General features: G+C 40.8%; 2 protein-coding genes across 7 annotated transcripts; both read left to right on the top strand.

Annotated features, from left to right (window-relative positions):
* The first annotated feature begins 153 nt into the window (after positions 1–153).
* SS18L1 (SS18L1 subunit of BAF chromatin remodeling complex) lies at positions 154–16,606 on the top strand. 6 transcript variants are annotated; one of them, XR_014318618.1, is made up of 12 exons: positions 154–522; positions 3,795–3,871; positions 5,344–5,428; positions 6,263–6,407; positions 8,860–9,057; positions 10,019–10,183; positions 11,088–11,189; positions 11,540–11,632; positions 12,879–12,998; positions 14,079–14,206; positions 14,408–14,603; positions 14,723–16,606. XR_014318618.1 is itself a non-coding variant. In XM_082773303.1 (11 exons), the coding sequence occupies exons 1-11, from the start codon at positions 454–456 to the stop codon at positions 14,432–14,434; spliced, it is 1,209 nt and encodes a 402-aa protein (XP_082629429.1). In that variant the 5' UTR covers positions 154–453; the 3' UTR covers positions 14,435–16,606. The 6 variants fall into 6 exon arrangements, 4 of the variants coding, with proteins under 4 accessions (XP_082629429.1, XP_082629432.1, XP_082629430.1 ...); XR_014318619.1 differs by having other exon boundaries at positions 14,408–14,845; positions 16,273–16,606; XM_082773303.1 differs by having other exon boundaries at positions 14,408–16,606.
* A 39-nt stretch (positions 16,607–16,645) lies between these two features.
* MTG2 (mitochondrial ribosome associated GTPase 2) lies at positions 16,646–22,448 on the top strand. Its single transcript, XM_082773307.1, has 6 exons — positions 16,646–17,226; positions 18,366–18,513; positions 19,123–19,238; positions 19,427–19,645; positions 21,112–21,250; positions 21,638–22,448. The coding sequence occupies exons 1-6, from the start codon at positions 17,077–17,079 to the stop codon at positions 22,030–22,032; spliced, it is 1,167 nt and encodes a 388-aa protein (XP_082629433.1). The 5' UTR covers positions 16,646–17,076; the 3' UTR covers positions 22,033–22,448.

The raw sequence follows: 22,448 nt of genomic DNA, 5'->3' as shown, positions 1-22,448 counted from the left end.
CCTGGCGCTGCGCACTCGGCGTAGGCGCAGCGCCCGCCCCCCGTTTCCCCCGCTCTCCCGCACTTGGCGTAGCCGCCGGCCGCCTTACGCAGTTGGCGCAGCGCGTCGGCAGGAGGCCGGCAGCAGCCGCCCGGCTGCGGCAGGGAGCCCGGCGGCTGGGCCGCACCATGAGGGAGCGGCCGGCGGGGGGGAGCCGGCGGCCGCCGCTCGGGTTCTTTTCCACGACCTACCCAAATCCTCACCACCGCCTCCTCGCCGAGAGCCTCCGGTACAAGCTGAGGGCTCCGGGCGGGGCGGGGAGGCTGGAGGAGAGGAGCCCGGGGGTGTTTTCCCGTTGCGGAGCGTACCATCGGCGTTGGCTCCCCCCGCCGCGCACTGCGGCTCCCCTCGCCGGGTAATAACAACATTATCGCAGCCCGCCCGGCATGCGATAGGCACTTAGTGCACCCCACCATGTCGGTCGCCTTTGCTTCTGCTCGCCCGAGGGGCAAAGGGGAGGTCACCCAGCAAACTATCCAGAAGGTAAAAAAAATAAAAAAATAAAAATAAAAAATTTTAAAAATTTAAAAAATAATAAAATTAAAAAAAATAATAATAAAATAATATATAAAAAAAAATAAGCATGCTTTCGGTGCAGGCAGCGCTCTGCAGGCTCCCGGGGAAGGCTCCTTCATGGAGGTGCTGCCGAGGTGGGCAGGAGGAGGAGGAGGAGGAGGAGGAACAAAGCCGAGGTGCGGGGATGGCTGCGGGGGGGCGCGGGGCAGGGGCGGGAGGCGCCTCGCCCGCTGCTGGGGGGGGGGGGCCGTGAGGTGCTGCCGGGCATCCGCAGTGCGTGACGGGGGTTCGGGGGGTTTCTGCCCAAAAACGGGAGGAAAAAGGGCAAATGAATGAAAACGGGGAAATTGCGAGAGGCTTCTTTTGTATCTGGCTGCGGGGTTTGGGTGGCGGGGGAGGCGGAGGGGAGCAGCGGGCGCGCATCCACCTGCTGGGGGTGTGCGGGGCGACAGAGCTCGGGGAGAGGCAGCCCCGCACGGCTGTGCTGAGGGAGACGAGGGCAGGGAGGTTTTGTTCCCCAGGGCACACAGGGGATGCACGCAGCCTTCAGGCTCCTCTGCAGGAGGCAAAGCTGCGAGGCAGGGCTGGAAATGCCGAAGGAGCCCGGGCACGCTTTGCTCCGGCCGCCCCTGGGCCTCGGTGCTCGGGGACATTGCCTGGTGTCACTTGGTGGCTTCAGGGGGAAAAAAGTCCTTGGAGGGCTGGGATGGAATAGATGCAGGGGCAGAACAGCTGCTGGGAGAGGTGGAAGCGTGAGGGAGAGCTCAGGATGTGGTTGGGAAACGCATCCCGCGTTGCGTAGCGCTTGCAGCACGTGTGTGCTGGTGGCCGGTTCATGCTAAATAATAAAACATTCCCGTGGCTCAGCTTTTCGCTTAACCTCCAAATCGGATGAGGTTAGGGCAGAATTTCCTAATTCAGATGGTTTGTACTTAAAAGCACCACCATCATATCCATAAGCAAAGGGCAGCCGAAGTATCTTCATTTCAATTTTCAAGCACTTTCCAATTTTTTCATATCCATAAACTTCATGGAGGCTTCAAAATGTTCTTTCTTTACAAATAACACCCAAAACCGTTCCCCATCTCGGGTAGGCTTGTTGGCATCTTCCTTCAGGACAGCTCCCCGGTGTTTTCGGGCGGTTTCCTTGTTTTGAAACAGTGCTGCTGGGCAGGCACAGCAACCGAGCAGACTTTGCAGCCAGGTACAAGGAGTGGGGCACTCGGAGGGGGAACAAATGCTGGGCTATGGACTCCTTAAAATTCTTACTAAAGTGAGCTTTTTAGAACACACCAATTTTATTGAGAAACAACATCATTCTTATTTGCATTTGTAATGTGTAAGCTGCGTATTTTTGTTTGTTAACTCAGTTTTAATAGTCCGTTAAAGCTTTTATTATTCAAGTACACGCTATCATCCTAAAATAAATCATGCGGAGGAAGTTAGAGCTTTTGTCAACACAGCAGTGATGGTGATGCTTTAAAATGATTCACCAAACAGCATTTTTAGGGCAGCGAACTATCATTTCTTGTGTGCAACAGAGATCAGAACTCAGTTCTTTTTTCCTAGGAAGCTAGGAAAAGGGTTATTCCTGTTTCCTTTTTTTTCAGTAAGCAAAATGTTCTTCAGCTAATTGTGGAAGAATAATAACCCTTTTCTGACAGATACCTGTGATACTGCCTGGACTCTTGGTGTGGAGTACATACCTTCACTGAATGTGAAAATGCTTTTGCCAGTGAAAGTTGATAAGGAGAGCGTTAAATACTTCGTTAATTCTGCATACAGAATTTCTACTGGCATCGGTGAAAATTCTGTACAACGATGAATACAGACTTTGAAGCCAGGAGCTGCACTGTGAGTCAGGCAGGAGTATTTTCTCTTAAGATTACCTGCTGCTCCCAGGTGAGCTCAGGCACACGTGCGAGAGGAGCAGGGATTCATCCAACACAATGTGAACGTTCCCCGCCAGGGCTGAGGACACCACCCAGGCATCCTGCTGGTCCTCGGCCCCTCACTGGCTTGGGTGACAAGGTCGCTGCAGGTGTCAGCAGCAACCGGTGGTAGACGGGGGTGTCCAGCGAAGTTCTGGCCAATTTGCAAGTCCTGAGCAAGGAGCAGGATGAGCTGAGCTCACCAAAGGAGTTGCTGACCAGACCAAGCACAAAGAAAAAACTCTCCTGCTCATTTTCCTATTACCTAGCTCTCTGCCTCTAAATGGGTCAGGAACTTGTTCTGATCAGAACATGCACCCACACAGACGAATTCATATTTAGCCTGTATAAAAGATGTTACACTTTCCTGATGAGTTCTTATGTCCTGATGCCCAAATTCAAACAAGCACTTAATAGCAGTGGAACCCACAAATTGTATTATGTAGTGGGTTTTTCCTAGAGGCAAATATAAATTTGTAAATACCATTGTTATTTTTCCGTTCATTCACCTGCAGAAAGCTTGCCACCTTCTCAAGAAAGCTGGGGGCAAGAGGCAAACGATTATCTTTGAAATTCTGAAGCAAGCATAGGATATTTTAACTTTTTCTACTGCGTAGTAAGTTCATTAATTAAATGAGAGGTGGCATTTTGTCCAGCAGCCCTGATTTTTTTTGCAAATAAGTCAGTGACTAGATTTTACTGAATGAAGCTAAGCTAGCAGCCACTGATACATGCAAATTAACTGCAATATAGTTACTCTGTATTTTCATTTGAAGCCCTCCCTGTATTTCAGTGGAACTACTCCAAAGGGCTTATTGGAATGTAATTCTCCTAAATGTGGTTTCAGTGGATCTAGCATTGCAAATTTTATATTTTGTCAAAGTTCAAAAGTCTGCAGGCACAAGTTCCATGCAGGAAAACAAGTAGGTTTAAATTGTTTGAAAGTATGTCTCCTGTTTGAAAATAAGTATCTGAAGTTTTTCAAAGGGTTGGGTGATACTTCAGAATGGGGGAGACCTATTTTGTAGGGGAAGTATTTTCATTCTTCAGCATAAAATCTATCTGGCATTTAGTTAAGGAGCAAAAAAGGTAAGTCCATTAATTCTTCTTTATTGAGTATTTCAACGAACTCATTTGAAGATAACTTCATAAAGGAACGATTTGAAAAGCACTTTGTAATATCCCAAAGGAACAGTAGTGCACAAAACACAATCCATGGTGAAGGAGGGTGAACGTGAAATGTCAAAAACATGGGACTTGAATATGATTCTTTTAGTAACGTGTTTTGATCATGTTTCTTTTATGCAGATGCTAGATGAAAACCACCACCTAATACAATGTATTATGGATTACCAGAGCAAGGGGAAAACTGCAGAATGTACTCAGTGAGTATTACAAGTTTTCGGGTATGTTGGAGAGTTTCGGTGTACTTTTTCTCAAGAACAGTACTATGAACAGCTCTGCTTACTGGCCACTAAGAAAATACCTGGACTATTTGCTTTATAGGTTCACTTGTATTAAGAAATGCAGATTGTTCTTGGGACAGAGGTTTTAGTGGTTTTTGTTTTTCCTCCAAAATATTCAAGAATGTATTATTTTGAATATTTTTAATAGATCGTTTATTAAAATAATTATAGAGGATTATCACCCTGGTGATGTTAGATCTCTTGCTTTCTGCAGACTCATTAAATATGAGTAGAATCAGGTACAACACAGATTTGTCAGAAAGTAATGAAATGTTAAGGATCACCAGTGGTTATCTATGGCTAAAACAATATGCACATAGACATACTGGTTTGTTTTACTTACTATTCCTAATCTTGAAAGTAAAATGCTTTTATAAACTTTATGGGTTAAATCTCAGGAATAATAGCCAGTCTGTACCATGACAGGTCAAGTTGTGAGACCAAATCCAAGAGCTGTACTTTCCAAAAAATTGTCTATATGAGTTTATGATTCAGCTCTCGCTGAATTCAACACACGAGATTTGAATTATTTTTAATAATGCATGCACTGCCTGCTTGGAAATTAATCCATTGAATGTTTTGAGCACTGAAGGGTCAGCACTGAATGCTTCAATACTATGGGAGTATGTGTGCATTTGGGAGGAGCCTACCAAGTTCCATGCTTCTTGTATTCATATCACCATCCTGGTTTTATTTTTTCCACTTTTACCGCTTTCCACACATTTCTGCTGGTCATAAGAAAAATCACGCTAAAAAGTATTTTCTCCTGCCTTGTTATAGAACCCTCCATGTCTGGCTCTTCACTTTGCTCAGTGGTGCAGCTGTAGTTTGCTCTTGGATGCTCTCCTGTTCTTCCTTACGAGCTTTTCCAGTTCATCGAGAACTGTGAAGAAGCATACATGGTTCTGGTGGTGCTTACTTGAGTAAACACTCCAGTTAAAGCACTCTTAAAAAAAATCTTGTTTATATCTTGCTGGAAAGGCAAACGGGTTTTGGGTTTTGGAGTTTCATTACTACTAGGACCCTGGTTAAAGAGAGGAAGAAGCTGTGGCTGACTGTTAGAGCAGCTAACCCAGTGTCAGTACTCAAAGAAATCCTGAGATCCCAGCTTTACATATCACTCAAAGTGCTTTCAAAAAACTGTGTGCTTTTCTTGCCCCTTCCCCCCGGGTTCACCCATTTGTAAGTTGGGTGTTGAACCCGCTGTTGGAAAGCATGGCAGCACGGATATAGGCCAGTACTATTTATTACGACTGATGTAAAGTGGGCTAATGTAACTTCACTAGCCATTTGTAAAGACCAAAAAAAAAAAAAAAGGAAAAAAAAAAAAAAGGTTGTAATTTTCTGTATTGTTAACCCTTTCCAAATAAGCTTTGCTCCTTATTCTGTAGATACCAACAAATCTTGCACAGAAACCTCGTTTACTTGGCAACAATAGCAGATTCTAACCAGAATATGCAGTCCTTGCTTCCTGCTGTAAGTACCAGTGCTACCATCAGAAACGTTTACAGTGCCAGAGGGAAAAGTTCATTCATACTGTTACTGATCACCATCAGCAAACCATTTTTTAGTATTTTTCCAGTGAAAAGTTTTGAAGTGGTCATGTAGACCACTAAACAAATCAAAAGTTACTTTAACTGTATTTGAAACCCATTCTTCAGGATGTTAGTGTTAATATCTGGCTCTGTGACCTAAGGTCTATATCCTATAAATGCCGCAGTGTCACAGATCTGAACAGAATCCACTTGTCCCAGATTTCTTATTCTTTAATTATTCTTGCTATATTCTTTACTCAGGAAAAAAATGTCACTGTTTTATATCAAAAATCTAATTTAGCATTTGGGCATTGTGTTGTTTTTAAACGTTGTGTTATTCTTGCTAAAGCGATTGAGTTTGGAAGTATCCCACCTGTCACAAAACACAAAATAGCTTTATGCTTGACAAGGGTCAATTTGTCAACGCTCTTCTGTATAGCTTCTGCTAACGCTTATACCCTCAGCGGTTACTTTCAGACCAGCACAAAATGAAATTCACGTTAGTACAGAAGAATGGGCACAGAAGCCAGGCTCTATTATAAGCCCAATTTTGAGATCTTCGCTGTGCTGCCTGCTGGCTTCCCTGTGTCATGCTGAATGTCATTTGCACATCCTAGTCAAATGAAAAAAGGTTTAGTCAAGCAAGCCTAAAAAGTGAGGAAAGCACGCATTTAGTTGAGGCAGCTTTTAGTCATAGTCAGGCTAATTTGGGGGGCTATTATTTTTCTAAATAAAACCTAACCAAAAATTTGCTTCTCCTCCTTGTTACTTGCAGCCTCCAACGCAAAACATAAACTTGGGCCCAGGAGGAATGACTCAGAGTGCATCCAACCAATCTCTCCATTCACAGAGCAATCTCAGTGATGCAATTGGGACGGGCCTTCCTCCTTCCTCCCTCATGCAGAGTCAGATTAGCAATGGTGAGCCTTGGTCCCCTTTGTGCTGCTTTGCTGTTGCTTGGCAACAAAATCATTAATGCAGAATATACTTAGAGAGCTGTAAAAGACCTCTCCTAACTCACCTTTCAGGCATATGGAGATTTCAGGCACATGCTGAAATCATCACAAAATGGCTACAGTCAGTAATGATGTTGGCTTCTGCAAGGACTCCAGGCTGCTCAGTATTTCTGTAGGGGAAATTGAAAAAAAAAAATGTGTTTGTTTAAAAAAAAAAAAAAGCATAATGAAAACCACCAAGTAAAGATGCCTTCAAGTTTTAAGTTTTTTAAAAAAAAAGATATATTGCAGTATTTTTATCTTGAAGGCGGTGGTGCTGGCCAGGGTAAATTAGGATTGCTTGTATAACTGACTACACAACCAAGCCTTTAGATTGCAAAGGCTTTCTAGGAGAAATGCCTTTTTAAAAATAAAATGGTGTAATGTCAGTCTTTGTCCTCTGCAGAAGCTTGCAGGGATTGTACTATGTAGCCAAAGAGTTTGCACAGACATTTTATATGGATAAGATAAATATACAACTCTATCTATTTGTTTCTTTTGTGCTCACAACTGAAAAGAAACTCACTGAAAGACTTTTTTTTTTTTTTTTACTTTGTGCATTTTATAGTATGAATAATCTGTTTATTTATTTTGTATTTAACGATTATTTAGTTAGCTCTTGTTTATGTGGGTCTTTCCCAAAGTGACGGGGAGAGAAAAACAGTTTCTATAAATAGAAATATCTGACTGTAAAAATCACAGACCTTGGCAGGGGGACTCAAGAGCACATGCAAACCATGAAATTACTTCGGACTTTTAAAAAATCTATTTGTGGTCAAGCTGATGGTACCTTTTAAACTAATGGATGAGGTATCTACTTTAAACAGTTCCAGCTGTAAAAGGAACTTCTTAACTTTAGCTGAGCCTTCTTTTTGAGGGATTTATTAACTAGTACAAGTATTAGAATAAATCAGTCACAATATCATTTTGTTTTTTGCTGTGTGACACATCACTCGATGTATAGACTGAGAAATTATTTAACAATTGTTAACAGTTAGTGGACAGCATTTTTTGCAAGTTAGGAGTAAGTATGCACAAACAGTTATGAATACATGGAATTGTGAAAATTTTTCATCTAGTGGAGATGAAGATGTGTAATGAGCAGGTAGAACATGTAGCAGTATGTGTATCTCTGGCTCTGCTGATTTCTGTAGGCCTAGATCTGTTCGTCTGCTGTTAAAAATGCTGCTTGCTTCTCTCCATCAGAGGAAAATATAATAATCAACAGCAATTTTTCTCATTTTGATGTCTATAAATATCATTAACAGTAATTAATCAGGTTTGCACTAAGAAAATTAGATACATTTTTCAGAGGCTGGAGATATGCTTAATAACTGAATTGAAATATCATTATCTAAACATTGCAACACAATGCTATCTCTTCTAGGAATTCTGCATGTCTTCCATTCTATCTAAATTAATTTAGATAGACACCAATACATGGTTGAGTTTAGATAGGCAACAATGCATACTATCACAATTTATACAGTAACAATACCCAGCGAAAACAACTTTCCAAAACTCATTCATAAAAGTATTTGCAGCAACTAACAGCAAAAACCAGGACCAGTTTTCCCCAATGTTAGTTATCCAGCAGCAATAGAATTTATTACAAATAAGCATACTGCCAGGTAAGGAGGAGGATAACTCACAAGATCAGGATACAATTGGAGCAGTGGGATAATTACATACTGGGATATCGGACTGGGAGTGCTGTAACAGTAGTGATGATGATTATGGTGGCTTGGAAGATTTATCTTCTGAAAGTCTGGGGTTCTGCCAGGCAAGCTGAAGTAAATAGAGAGGCAGGCCTGTCCTCGTGGCCCTGGGAGGGAAGGGTCCCTTGGTGCTACTCAGTCTCAGCCATGGTTATAGGCCTGCCTGAATGAAGCAATGTGCAAGGAGTTTATCAGCCACTGCTGTGCCCCCCATCGTCACCATTCGTGTGAATGGGGAAGATGAGTTGGCAGCAGGACAGGAGGAAGGAAAGAAACAAATTTCAGAAGGCTGGGATGTTACCAGAGTGTGTGTGTTTTCTGAAGTATCTGAAATTACTTTTTACATTTGTTCGTTCTGCTGCCTGCAGGATCTGCAGCAGCCCGTGGAGAACTGGCTGTAGGCTGGTGCTGCTGATGTTTTTCTTCTTGTCTGCAATTCTGTATACCTAGATTTGGCAGCCAGGAAGAGGAAGATCACTCTAATTTTTCAGGAAGGCAATTTTAATCTGTCTGTACATACCAGGGAATTTTAATAATGAGGATTTTTTTCATTTTGTTTTGCCTTATCATATTTTAGAAAGGCCGTAAGGGCTTTAATGCTCACTGTACATTGCCAATAATAGCACAGATTTTCTTGTTGCTCTCTTTAATTTTTCTAGGTCCTAATCACGTGTCTATGCAGCAGTCAGGCCAGAACACTATGCCCACAACCTCTCTGAGTATGACTGTCAGCAGTCATGGAACTGGGCCTGGTTATAGCCATACAGTGCCTGCATCTCAGAATGTGCCAATGCAAGGCCAGGGGTCAATAGGCAATTATGTCTCTCGAACAAACATCAACATGCAGTCTAATCCAGGTAAACTCCCTCTTCCTCCTTCTGGGCCAACTTGACTTTTCAGTGACCTCAGAGGTTTACCACACGTGAATGTGTTCTGTAAATATTTTCTGTAGACAGGGGCAAACATGCAAGAGGAAAAGCTTTTAAGATGTCTCTGAATTTTAAGGTGTCGGGCACCAGAGGAAGTGAGAACGGTTTCAGACTTGCTTCAACTTCCATTGACTTGCCATGGTTAACAATGAGTTGTGCAAAAGAGGATTAATTAGCTAAAGGTGCAGCGGTGCTATCCAGTAGGCCCTGGCAGCAAATCTCATGCCTGTGGGAGGGCTCAGAAAAGCACCTTTGGCCTAGCTGAAAGGGCCTGCCAGCCAAAGGGTATTGCAGATCTACCATTTATACGTTACTACCACAATTTTTATGCATAGAGAGACTAGCAGACAACTCAGAAGTTACCTCTTGACTTGTAAAAATGATTGCTACTGAATATTGAATGGGATGTCCAATACTTGTTCTTTCAGACAGTATGAAATGTAGGGAGCAAATAAATCCTGGAATGTCAGTTTATTTAAACTGTATAATCATCAGGTATGTAGTAAGATCGAAGTAGAAGGAAGAATTGACTAGAAAACAAATGCAGCAATGAATGAGTCAGGAGTGAGGAACAAATATCAGTTCTTTCTTTAATCCTACTGTAATAATGATTCCATTATTTTAAGTAAGGTAATAATTATCAAGGATAGATGTATTTTCAAGTGTGTGACTGAAGTGAATGGGAAGAACTAACCATGTAAAGAACATCGTTTTCTGACTACAGTGCAGAAGAGTTAAATGCATGTTGTAGGAAAACATCTCCCCCTATGGAAAAATCACAGAATGATCAGGTTGTGAGTTAGTTGAAGGTTTTAATTTGATTCCAAAGAGATTAGGGAGAGAACAGTTATATCCTTTTATAAAATGGTATTTTCCATGTACATTGTAGTCTCCATGATGCACCAGCAAGCAGCAACGTCACATTACAACTCGGCGCAAGGAGGGAGCCAGCACTACCAGGGCCAGTCCTCCATTGCCATGATGAGTCAGAGCAACCAGGGCAACAGTATGATGGGGCAGCGACCGATGGGCCCCTACAGAGCTTCACAGCAAGGTAAAATCTATCAGTAGCTTACTGATATAATTACCAGTAGGTTGATGATATTCCGCCCATCATGTAGGGCAGGTAAGTCACCAAGATTTCCAAGCTACTTCTATGAATAGAGAACCCGTCTGGGAAGACAGAAAATCTGAAATGCTGGAAGTACCGTGACAGCCAGAACTTTAATCTCTTTTCAAGTGTATTTTTTTTAATTATTTCAGGTGTTTAGAAATAATTCTGTCTAGAAGAGATCATATATCTCTAAAGAAAAGAAGAAAAGTTTGATATACAGCTCACTGAAGTCATTGGGAACCTTTTTGTTTCTTTCAAATGGTATTGGATCAGCTGTAAAATGGCAGAGTTAACAAGGAACACATTCCTGCAAACAAGATATAGTTTGCCAGCAATTAATAAGAAAAATTAGGCCAAAGCAAGGAAAATTCCAGAGGATAGCCACCATGTTCTAACACCTCTGGAAAAACTTCAGAGAGGTAATAAAACTGCTAGACTGATTCTAATATAAAGTGAATTTTGCTAAGAAATAAATGAATACATTAATTGTAATATATTTAATTCTGTGTTCTTGAGCATGGCATACGTTCCTGTGCTTTCTAATAACTCAGATTGGTAGATGAATTGTAGCCTTTTCTTTCGGTATTGACACCCAAGTGAGTGGTTTTAGGACGTGTTGCTGACACTTGCATAATTTCAGTTTCAACTAGCTTTTTTTCCTGAAAATACAAAGTTATTTCCTTTCTCCAGTGAGCAAAGCATCTTTGAAACCGCTCTGAACATACATAGCCTGCTTACTTATCCAGATGTAAACATTGTTTTCTTAGAAAGAAAATTAGATAAGAAAAAACATCCCCTAGGAGTCCACAGGCTCAGTGTGCTCTCTCTTGCCTTTGCCTTGCAGGTTCCTCACAGCAGTACATGGGTCAGGAAGAATATTACAGCGAACAGTACAGTCATGGACAAGGCTCATCAGAACCTATGAATCAGCAATATTATCCAGACGGTAATTCCTCTAAGCTCTGGTCACTGTAATACTGGTAAAGCATAGACCGGCGTGACTGCCACTTCCAAGGACGTGGCAAACACATTAAGATTTGTTTCCAATTTAAATGCTAGAAAATTTTAATTCCACTGCATGGAAGCCTGCATACCCACACTTCAGAAAGAGCACGAAGCCAAGCTGGGACTCATATATCCAAGTGATTTCCCTGGGGGTGTGACTTTCCTTGCCACATATTCAGAGTTTTTTTGGCCTCATACTTGTGCATAATCAACTTCATAATATATGGAGTCAACAGGGTATAGGAAGTTATATTAATAATGTATGTGATAAATCTTTGCAATTTCTTATAGGACATGGTGATTATGCCTATCAGCAGTCATCCTATACAGAGCAGAGCTATGACAGATCATTCGATGACTCTACACAACACTATTATGAAGGAGGTAGGAAAATACATTGGTAATTTTCATAAAACAAAGCTCTGTTCCTCTAAAATACTGACCAAGGATACAATGTCCTTATCAAAATACAAAACGTGACTTGCAGTGTCTGCATTACAAGGCTGCTATTTAGCGTCTAGAAAATAGAATTGAGCTCTGTATAGCATTTTTGTAGAAATACCATATCAGACTGTATCCACAGTATCATGTCAGTAATGGTATGGTGAGGTAGTTATGCTCTGCAGCCTTGTGGGATCACTAATAGCATAGCCTGATATTCATTAGAAAAAATGATCCTCAGGTGTAGCTGAGCCAGGTGGAATTATCACTATGGATAGTGAACCTTTTTTTGCAACGAGAGAATAAACTTCCAGGATCTGAGAGTGTGCTCCCGTCTTATAAAACTGTTTAATGAGCATTTTATAGAGTGCAAATAAAAATGGCTGTATTAAAGTAAAAGGTTATGCTTACTAAAGGTAAACTAGTCTGCTGCAGTTGAATGCAAATTTCCCTGGAGTGACAAAGCCTACTGGTTTATTCCAGGTCCAACTTTGTTTTGGTCTTACTTAATTCACCTTACAAATTGTGAAAAACATGCTAAATGAAATTGATCCTTGAAAATCACCAAGATTTTGAGTCTATAGTTCAACCACTACAAAACTGAATCAGTGATGCTCAGGCGTCTGACCTGTAAATTAACTGTAAAAATATTAACTTTATTATGATACAGCAGGGTGGCAATTTGGAAAGGCAATGTCTTCCGTATAGTCTCCGTTCATTATTATTTTAGGATACCACAAATGGAATTTCCATTGTAGATGTTTTTAAAAATATCAGTAACGACTAAATGTGTTGTCTGTCTGGGCTGTATGAATAAACATCATTATCTGGAACAGAATACAGTGGGAGGGCTTCCTGAAAAAACAGCTATTTACCCTGGCAGCCTTATCTTTGTAGCTCTGACTCTTTCTTCTCTGAAACTCTCACAGAGTAAAACAAATCCTGGTGGAGCAGGTTGCTTGTTTAATGATGTGTATAAACAACTCTCTCCCATTCAAAAATCCTAAAAGTCACTAGAGAAATAAACTCATTGTGATTGGCAAAATGCAAACATCTGCTTCTGAAAAGAGTACTTGTCTATGGGTCCCACACCAGCGTTCCTCACTCCCTTCTTTTCTTTATGATTAGCATGTATGATGAAATACCTGCTTCATCCATAACCAAACTATTCCAATTTTTCCCCCTTTAGGAAATTCTCAGTACAGCCAGCAGCAGGCAGGATACCAACAGGGAGCTGCACAACAGCAAACGTATTCCCAGCAGCAATACCCGAATCAACAAAGTTACCCAGGACAACAGCAAGGATATGGTAAGGAAACTGTCACTGACCCCACGAGTGTTTGCAGTACTTCAATCCGATGCTTCCACTCCTAATCTAAAACATGGTGTAAACTATTTTATTGATTAACCTTGGACATCTACATGCTATAAATAGCCAAACAGCATAGCATGAAAAGGAATTCTGGGCAGTAATATCATTAGCAGAGCACTGCATTTCATACTGTTATGTTAGCATCCTGAGTCTTCTCTCTTGATAAACTGAGAAAATTACCCAGTACACACGCCTCATGTTGACTTCCTGACAAGCCTTGGTAGGAGGTCACTGTATGCATTCTCAGGCCTCCTACACATCAAATAGTTCTGCAACTGGCGTAAAAGATAACATCAACAATCCAGAGAATCACTACTCCCTCAATTAGGTTTCTTGCAATGTCATGTTAATCCTTGGTAAACTTGGAACTGAGGTGAAAAGAAAAATGTGGAAGTGATTTGAATATGCAGCTAACACTGGCACAGGGCTTTGGAACCATTCTGGTCACCAGGAGCTGTGTTCCCCATCGTCATCAAATTAAGTCTGATAGCTGCCTTTGAGTTCTCTGGACAGCTGCATGCATCCTGAGTCTCTGAAAGCAAGTAACCATTTCAGGTTATTCAGGACAAAAATGGGCTGGAGAGAGTGGGAATATTCTAAATACTAGCTTCAAGGCAAAGCATTTCTATTAAACCCAAAACTCAGTTTTTAATGTTAACGTTTGGATTCTTCTTTCTGAAGGTGCAGAATATGCTAATTTTTCTTAGGTTCATAATGATTGACACTCCAAACAGCTTCAGTACTCTGCTCCTGTTCTGTTTTTGCAGGGGGAAGTTGTGGCTGGGAGCTTATTGATGCTTCTCAAAACCGTAGATTCAGGGTAACATTTTAGAAGACCAGAGAAATAAAGGATTTCCCAGAGGGACGTAGAACAAACCTGGGGAAGTCTAGGCAAAATCTACTCACAGTTCATACTCGCAAAGCTTACTTTATTACCATCATGTTTTACATTTTGTTAACCATAAGAACTCCCCCCAGCAAATCAAGCCCTATTAATAGATTTCACTGTCTTCTCAGGTCCTGCACAAGGAGCATCTTCACAGTATTCCAGCTACCAACAGGGACAGGGGCAGCAATATGGAAGTTACAGAGCTTCTCAGACAGGACCATCCGCCCAGCAACAGAGGCCTTATGGCTACGAGCAGGTAAATCATCTAAATCTCTGCTAAGAAAGCAGATTGATCTATTAGCTATTATCAGTTTATCTGATAACTTGGTGCAGGCATATTGGTGATACTTGGGTGGGTCTTTCAACATTAATAAACCAACAGAAAATTAACTCGCTGTTTGTAAACCACTGATATGTTATTCTCCAACATCTTTATTTCTCTCTTTTTTTTTTATAGGGACAATATGGAAATTATCAGCAATAAGAGAATATGATCCTGTGTCAAGATTCATTTCAATAGTATATCCATCTTTTGAACTGGATGTACCGACAGTTTTGATTAATTGTAATATGTTGGTTACCCCTTAGCACAAAGCAGCGTCTGTATGTGAACAGTGTTCATTTCATGCTGGATATGAAGCAGTGCACTACTGGTAACAAGACAATGCTTTAATGGTTTGATATTTGGTGCTGTGTATAGTACTGTATGTTGATACGACGCAGAAATTTTTAATTTCACCCTCCCCCCCCCATTCTTGATGTTTCTAAATAGCTTTAGGATCATTTGATCACAGTTGTGCCCCCCCGTTCTGGAAGACAGCCAGGCTGTTCGGCATTCTGGCTAAATACAAAGCCATTCAGTCATATCTCAGCCCGAGGAAGTATCCTACAGTAGGTCATTGATCTTTTTTTTAACTAAATACATTGCAGATTACCTGCCAGCTGCTGAAATCCATGGCTCTTGACTTTAGTTCTTAATAATAATGGGGAGGTCACATTCTTTATGTGAAGACAGTTCCATGCTATGTGATAAAAGTAAGACTAATTGCAATTTCTGCAATACCTACCAGAGCGAACTGCCCAAGTCTTATAATTCAACAATCTGCATAAATCCTTGTTTTTATTATAAATGGTACAGAAAGATGATCAAAACCTATATTTAAAGATACATTAATCACTAGGCCCACCTTTTATATATGCATATCAATAAACTAAGATGTTTCTATTATGGAAAGAAAAATAGAAGGGAACTCTGAGATCTGCAGTGTCAGCCTACTAGATGTCAATATTGCTTCATATTGTGCTTAGCTGAGAAAAACATCTGGCAAAATTCCGGTCTTAAATATGCTACTCCAATTTTTACAACTTGCATATATACATTTTCATGCCAAATTTCACAGGCAGGTGGCTGGCATCCTCCTTTATTTCTGATTCTCCCATAGCCCTTGCTCAGATTTTCCAGCAAGCATTATAACCATAAATATTGTCAATTTTATGGTTTATTGTTCTTACAGCTTAAACGTCACATTCATTTTTCTCTTGTACCTTGACAGAAATAGTTCAGAAGAAAAAAGAAAAATTCTTTTTTTTTTTCTTTTCCCAGGAAAACAACTAAATTCAGCTTTAATTGTGAAACAATATACATATAGAGAGGGGAATTGTTAATGGGGTCAACCAGTGAGAGAATAGAGGGAGATTTTAGAAATATGAACTAGTGGTATGTAAAAGCCAGTATGAACAAATGAAGTCACTTCTGGTTTTATATGTCCTTATAAAGTGTTGAATAAAGCACTTATAAAGTGCTTATGTAACTGCTGAATGAAGTAACATGTCCAAACTTCTCTGTGGCAAAAGGCTAGGATGATTATAATCCGTGATCAATTTTGAATAGAGATTAATTGAAAATTTACAATATAGAGTAAATTTGCCCTATGTTGTAGGATGTTCTCCTTTCATTTGTCTGAACTGGTGTATTTATGGGATTTTGAGTTTTGGTACTTTGTATTTTGAAAAACCAAGACCACAAGTAAAATGAAAAAACCTCTCACTTCATTACTTTTTTTCCTATAGAGGAAAATCTTTTAACTGGACAGCTAAAGATCAATGTTGCTACCAAATGTGACAGCTATCAAATGTTGTCCAAGTACTGCCCCTGCAACATTAGCATTTTTAATAACTGATAAAACAGAAGATATTTCTGGTCAGTCTTCATGTCTCTCATCTTTCCTGCTGGTGTTTTCATACAAATAAGTACTCTCAAATATCAAGGAACGGAAAGGAAATAAGATCGTTTTCTTTACAATATGTTAATATTACAGGTAGCCAGAAGAATGCAATATTGCTCTTTGCCAGCTTGGAAATATGCCTTTTTATGTGGTTTTTGAAAGTGCTGAAATACTTTTGAGAGAATACAATCAACACAAAATGAAACAGCAACATCACATCAATCTGAAATGTCTTACATTAAGAACTTCTTGAATGTTGTGTATATAATGTATTTGAAAGAGCACTTTGGAAATAGTTTGTACATTTATTTCCTAATTTATACATGATTTTGGTGTTAATATTTCTAATTGTTAATAACAAAACGTTTATTTAATGTGTTGTTCATTTTTATGTGTCAATGTGGAAACAAAGTGATGCCAGCATTTTGACTTCTCCCATTAATTGTATCATCTTCTGTTTTGTAATACAGAATGCTTGACAATTGTTTAGGTTAAAAATGATCTGGAAATGAAGTTGGTGGTGCTTTTCTTACGACGCAGACTTCTTGAGGGGAAACCACAGAGGGGCAAGGGGAGATGCCTTGGGGTCGCACCCACTGGGTGCGCCCAGAGGTTGTCCCAGCTCCAACGCTGTAGGGCGGTGGGTGGGTGCCTAATTAACGCCCAATTAACCTTGGGTAGAGCGAGGCGAGAGCGCTGACAGACTCAAGAGGACCCCCGAGGCAGACAGCGACGCCCGGCGGCATCCTTATAGGCATTATGCCGGTGTCGCGGGCTCGCTGTGAGGGCAGCGGCCTCCGAGGCGGCGCTGAGGGGAGGTGGCGGGCGGCGCCTTCCCGCCCTTCGCCAACGGCCGGGGCCGGGGCGGGCCGCGGCTGCGCGTGGCGGCCGTGGCGGAGCCATGGCGCTGTGTGGGGCCGTCATGGGCGGCCGGGGCGCTCCACTCCTGGGGCTGCTGCTGCTGGGGAAGCCGGCTTTCTCCACAACACGCGTCGCTTGCGGGAAGAACAGGCGGCTGAGGCAAAAAAGAGCCATTTCGGAAAGGAAACTGGTAAGTGCTGAGGTAAACGGTGTGCCTTGGGTGGCATCAGCTGCCCGGCTGGCTGCGCTTTGTGTACGAGGTGTGCGGAGAGCTCCTCCCTCGTGGTCTTTGATTTAAATAGAATTTGTTATGTCCGAGTGAGCGATTCGTCGCTTTCAGTTGGCAGCGTTAGTTTCCCGTCTTGCCGTATGGTGGTGCCAAACGCTTCTCTAAGAGGATTTTTAAGAAATCTCAGGGCATGACGTGACTTGAGTTGTGCGAGAGTTCTGTACTTTTGCAGTTGTTTATATAACAACGCTTCTTTATCCCACGTATACTCATTGGGCTATTTAATTAGCAAAACCCTCCTTTGCTGACAGGAAAGCTGAAGCACAGTGTGGGACAGTTGGTTTGCCAGAAGTCGGGTACCGAGTTCCTGTCAGAAATAGGGCCGGAACCTGAAATCCTCTTCACTCTGTATCTTCTTTACCCCCTAAGCAACTGGTTATGATATATGTTAAAATTAATTCCATTTACTCTGTTTGCAAATAAGATTATTCTTTTACTTTATAACAGTTTTCTTAATTGCTCAAAGATTGAAGTTTGCATTACTTTCGTCACCTGGTATAGAAGGCAGTGAATCGCTGTGAGAACATCTCTCCCCCATGGGCACGATGCCCTCTTTGTAAATTTTAGTTCAATTTAAAAAGACTTTTTTCCATTTTGATTTTCACTTGTAGGAACACAATTACTGGGTGATTCTAGTTTGTGGTGTGGTAGTTCTCTTAAGCCGCCTGTGTTAGCAGTATGTAACTGTATTAAAAAGATACTTTCCCTGTTATTAGCTCTCCTAATGTGAGTTCTGCACTTCTTGTATCTGAGCTGCTTTATTAGGTTATATCAGCATAACTTCTGGCATGTACCTTCAATATTTTAAGGGGGTTCTTAAAATACTTTAAAAATCTAATTTTCTTCAGTGTTATGCTTAGTAGGCTATATTTAAGTGATTTGTGAATGACAGCAGAGTTATTTTTCACCTGTTCAGTGCAACTCGTCATGACAGAAAACAGCAGGTCTGCATATTATTACATTCTGTAGAACAGTCAGCTTGCTGGAAGATGACTCTGATGAACTGCACTTACAAGGCACAAACCTCATCCTCTTTGCAGACACGCTATTTTGTGGATCACCGGAGAGTGCGTGTGGTTGGAGGACAAGGAGGAGATGGCGGTCATACCTTTTATAGTGAACCTCGAAAAATATTTGGAGGTCCTGATGGTGGAAATGGGGGTGATGGAGGTCACGTTGTTTTGAAAGGTAAAAGTGAAGTAAAATCTGTTTTGTCTCCTACCGTCTTATCTTTTAACATCTTACTCCCCTACCTAAAAAAAAAAAAAAAAAAAAAAAAAGGGGGGGGGGGGGGGAAGGTAATTTCTCTCTAAGCTGCCTTTGTTTTTTATGCTTTGTCCTGAGCCATGGTAAAAAGGACATAAATGACAGCAACAGCCTTAGAAGAGTCTCTAGAAAGCATTTTAAAAAACATGGTATTTTGCAGAAGTTTTAGTGGCTGGTACCTGCATGTAATGGTAACCCAACAAACTTTACTCTTAAGTTAGATAAAGCTGCTTCTGCTATTGCCCTCCTGCAAAATCTGCTAATCTGTCAAATGCATTTCTCAGAGTATTTAGTGATGGTTCTGTCCATTTTGGAATGGCCACTTAATGAAATGCATTGTTAACAAACCTAGGAAGATAAGTAAAGGCAGTTAAACTTAATCACAACTTAAATTAATATCAGTATTCCTTGATATGCTACATTGGCACAGTGAGTCAGATATTCAGAAAGGAAAAAACAGCTAAGAGGTTGTTCTACTTTGCCTGTTGTACTAAAACAATACATTTAAGATCCATGTGTTTTGCTTTACAGCTGACCAGCAAATGAAATCACTTTCTTCAGTCCTCCCTTTCTATCAGGGTGTTCATGGAGGGAGAGGAGGAAGCAAAAACTGTTACGGAGCCAATGGTGCAAGTGTGTATGTTAAGGTAAATTCTGGCTGTTATGTTAGCTTTATATTGACGTTGTTGATTTTCATGGTGGATGAAAGAAAATTCTCATGTACATTTTTACAAGGAGCTTTGTATGTATATAACATTCAGCAAATCTGAAATCAGCTGGTTCTGCTGAAGGCTTTGTACGCGTTACACTGAATTGCATCTCCCTTCACTTTAAGGTCCCTGTAGGTACAACAGTTAAGGAGGACGGGGTAGTTGTGGCTGACCTCACGCAACATGGTGAAGAGTACGTTGCAGCTTACGGAGGAGCTGGAGGGAAGGGGAATCGCTTTTTTCTTTCCAATGAAAACAGAGCTCCGATGTTATTCACTCCAGGAGAGCCAGGTCAGGAAAGGGTGCTCCATTTGGAACTGAAGACAACAGCTCATGCAGGACTGGTGAGCGTAGTAGTGGTTCTTCAACTTCCTTAGCATTGTACAGTGACATTTGACTGACTGAAGAAATAATGTTTGGTAACATTTTTGTTAGCCTTCTGGTGTTCTTGTTTAGAGATACGGCTTGATGCTTTCTTGCTGTTGTTTGGTAGAAGGGTGTCCAAAGCGATTTGCAGAGCTGTCACTGTCTTGCTATGTAATGTCATCCTACTTCTGCTAAAATCAACAGTATATATAGAAAAGCAGTGCTCAAGATTCACCAGTGATTAACAGATTCACTGATGATGTACGGCAGGCTTTTTCTGGAAAATCTGCAGATGGACTGTGGAAAACTCTTCTAAATTAGCTTTTGTTTTCTGTTTTTTTTTGTTTTTTTTTTTTTTAAATAAAATATAAAGTTATAATTATCTTATAGTTAATACTCATATTTATCTTTTTTCACATATTAAATGTTTGAATTTTAATTCCTGGTTTAGCATCCTCTGAAACAAAAATACCATTTAGACATGAGTGCCAAGTCAATTTAGGGCTTAACCTGATTTTGTATTTAAGTATGGTAACATTTTGACCCTGTTTGGTAAAACTGTTACAATCACGCATTTCTGCCAAGTGTTATTGCTGTTGTTCGGGCAAAATAACTGTCTAGTCTAGCATAATTTCACAAATTTATTTAGAGTAAGAGTGTCGGTGGATCAAAACATCTAATTCTATGTCCAGCTGGACACTCGGTGCCAAAAATGTGAGAAGTGGACCAAATTTTGAAATGTGATAACATTCCGTACCGTATTTCCTCTGACAAGTGTTCAGTGTGTTTGGCATCAGTAGATGGGAGAATCTAGGATTTGATCTACTTTCATCTACGGATTATTGGCCATCTGTCTATCTGTGGTATGTCAACTCTAGGATATCCCAGAATAACTTCCTTTGTAGGATAGGTTTGTTTAAATTCTTGTCTTCTTCTTGGAAGGCCAAGCTCTTGGATATCAAGACTGAGAGCTGTAAGATTGCAGACTTGTAAGCATTCTGGTTAGTTACAGGCCTAGCTACATTACTGAATTGGTTAGGGTCAAAACCAACTTTTGGATCATACAATTAGCAAATAGGTAAAACATGAACTGCAAGACAAAGCCATATTTTTTTTTCAGGGTAAAACATTTTATGGTATATCTTTTTGAGTCAGAACAAAATAAATACTTAAGCATTGTGTGCACACAAAAAAAATTAAGGTGATCCTTCTGTGTTTTGACCTTTTTAATATTTATGGGAATAAATAAGAGGAGTTAGGAAAAATAAAAAAGGAAACTGAGTTGCTTTTAGGAACTGAGCATGCAAAATTAATGTTATATTCTTGCTAGAAGGATCTTTCCACATCTAGCAAAAGCTTACAGTTTTTGCCGTTTTTTTTGTTTGTTTGTTTTTTCCTTTGTATTAACCTAGAACTGTGGCTTTAATAAATGCTTGTATTCCAGGTGGGCTTTCCCAATGCTGGGAAATCATCTCTGTTGCGAGCCTTGTCCAACGCGAAGCCAGCAGTGGCTGCCTACCCATTCACAACCCTCAACCCCCACGTTGGCATTGTCCACTATGAAGACTACGAACAAGTGGCAGGTAAAAATTACAGGATGCTGTCTGTACCTTGATAGCAGTCGGTGTCAGGTGGCTTTATCTTTGAAATGCTGTAGGAGGAAGTTTAGCAATTCTATTGAAGTCCAATAAGAATAGCAAGAATTCAAGCTTAATGTAGCTGAAAACAATTGAAAGCCCATTTGTCATTCACTTCTACGTGCCCCTAATATCAAACCACCAATCTGAATCCTGTCTTCACTGGAATAATCTAAATCTGGGGGTTGTAAAACATGATAGCTAGACTTAACATGAGGTATGCTCTGGTATTGATTCATTGAGATGTCATTCTGAAAGTACTTGCGCTGGACAGTGAAAGACTTTGTTGTTGCTGAATGTGTTCAATTCACTGTGAAATTTCTCTCACTGTAGTTGCTGACATTCCTGGCCTCATAAGGGGTGCTCATCAAAACAGGGGCCTCGGGGTGGCCTTCCTAAGGCACATCGAACGATGCCGCTTTCTCTTGTATGTGGTGGATCTCTCTGTGCCTCGGCCGTGGATTCAGCTGCAAGACTTAAAATATGAACTGGAACAATACAAAAAGGGATTGTCGGAGAGGCCGTGTGTTGTCATTGGGAATAAAATTGACCTTGCTCAGTCCAGGATTAATCTCCCACTCCTTAAAGAGCAAATAGATGACCGGGTCATTGCGCTGTCTGCGTTGACAGGAAACAACCTAGAGGAACTGTTGTTGCATTTGAGAGAACTGTATGACATTTATGTGAAGACAGAACAATCACAAGGGCAAAGGCCAGTCAAGTGGTAGGACACAGAACTACTATGAACTGTACTGGAAGGAAAAAGAGTCATAATTTGGTTAGATAACATCTGTGTGTAGTGTTTTTTTTTTTTTCTCCTGGTTGTATTTTGTTTGTTTTTAATGCATTGGACACAGCTCGTGGATATGTTTTGGAGTGCTTCATTGGAAAGTTTGTTTTTTCACCTCTGAGGTGTCTCAAATGTTTTCCAACAAAGTTTGAAAGTTTTAATCGTGCTGGAAGTTCATTTGGAAACTGGGATTTTGTTTGGCATTAGGTGGTTAATTGTGGAAATAAAAGAATATCTGGTGGAAATTACTGAAATTCACAAGCTGCAGGGTATGTTGGCTGGCTGGCTGAATTGGAGTGAAGTCTTAATTTGTGTTTGTCAAAGATTCTAAAATAAAAATAAGGTGGTTCTTCA

This window comes from Aythya marila (genome assembly GCF_965140915.1).
Source record: "Aythya marila genome assembly, chromosome: 16".
NCBI classification, from domain to species: domain Eukaryota; kingdom Metazoa; phylum Chordata; class Aves; order Anseriformes; family Anatidae; genus Aythya; species Aythya marila.
The sequence above is the reverse complement of the archived record's forward strand: the minus strand, read 5'-3'. Positions and strand labels throughout refer to the sequence as shown.

Excerpts from the sequence above, each read along its gene's own strand:
- SS18L1 (XM_082773303.1), top strand. The coding sequence starts at position 454 with ATGTCGGTCGCCTTTGCTTCTGCTCGCCCGAGGGGCAAAGGGGAGGTC. Across the intron at positions 11,633-12,878 it reads ACAACACTATTATGAAGGAG|GAAATTCTCAGTACAGCCAG; the intron begins GTAGGAAAATAC and ends TTCCCCCTTTAG. Across the intron at positions 14,207-14,407 it reads GGCCTTATGGCTACGAGCAG|GGACAATATGGAAATTATCA; the intron begins GTAAATCATCTA and ends TTTTTTTTATAG.
- MTG2 (XM_082773307.1), top strand. The coding sequence starts at position 17,077 with ATGGCGCTGTGTGGGGCCGTCATGGGCGGCCGGGGCGCTCCACTCCTG. Across the intron at positions 18,514-19,122 it reads AGGTCACGTTGTTTTGAAAG|CTGACCAGCAAATGAAATCA; the intron begins GTAAAAGTGAAG and ends TTTGCTTTACAG. Across the intron at positions 19,239-19,426 it reads GTGCAAGTGTGTATGTTAAG|GTCCCTGTAGGTACAACAGT; the intron begins GTAAATTCTGGC and ends CTTCACTTTAAG.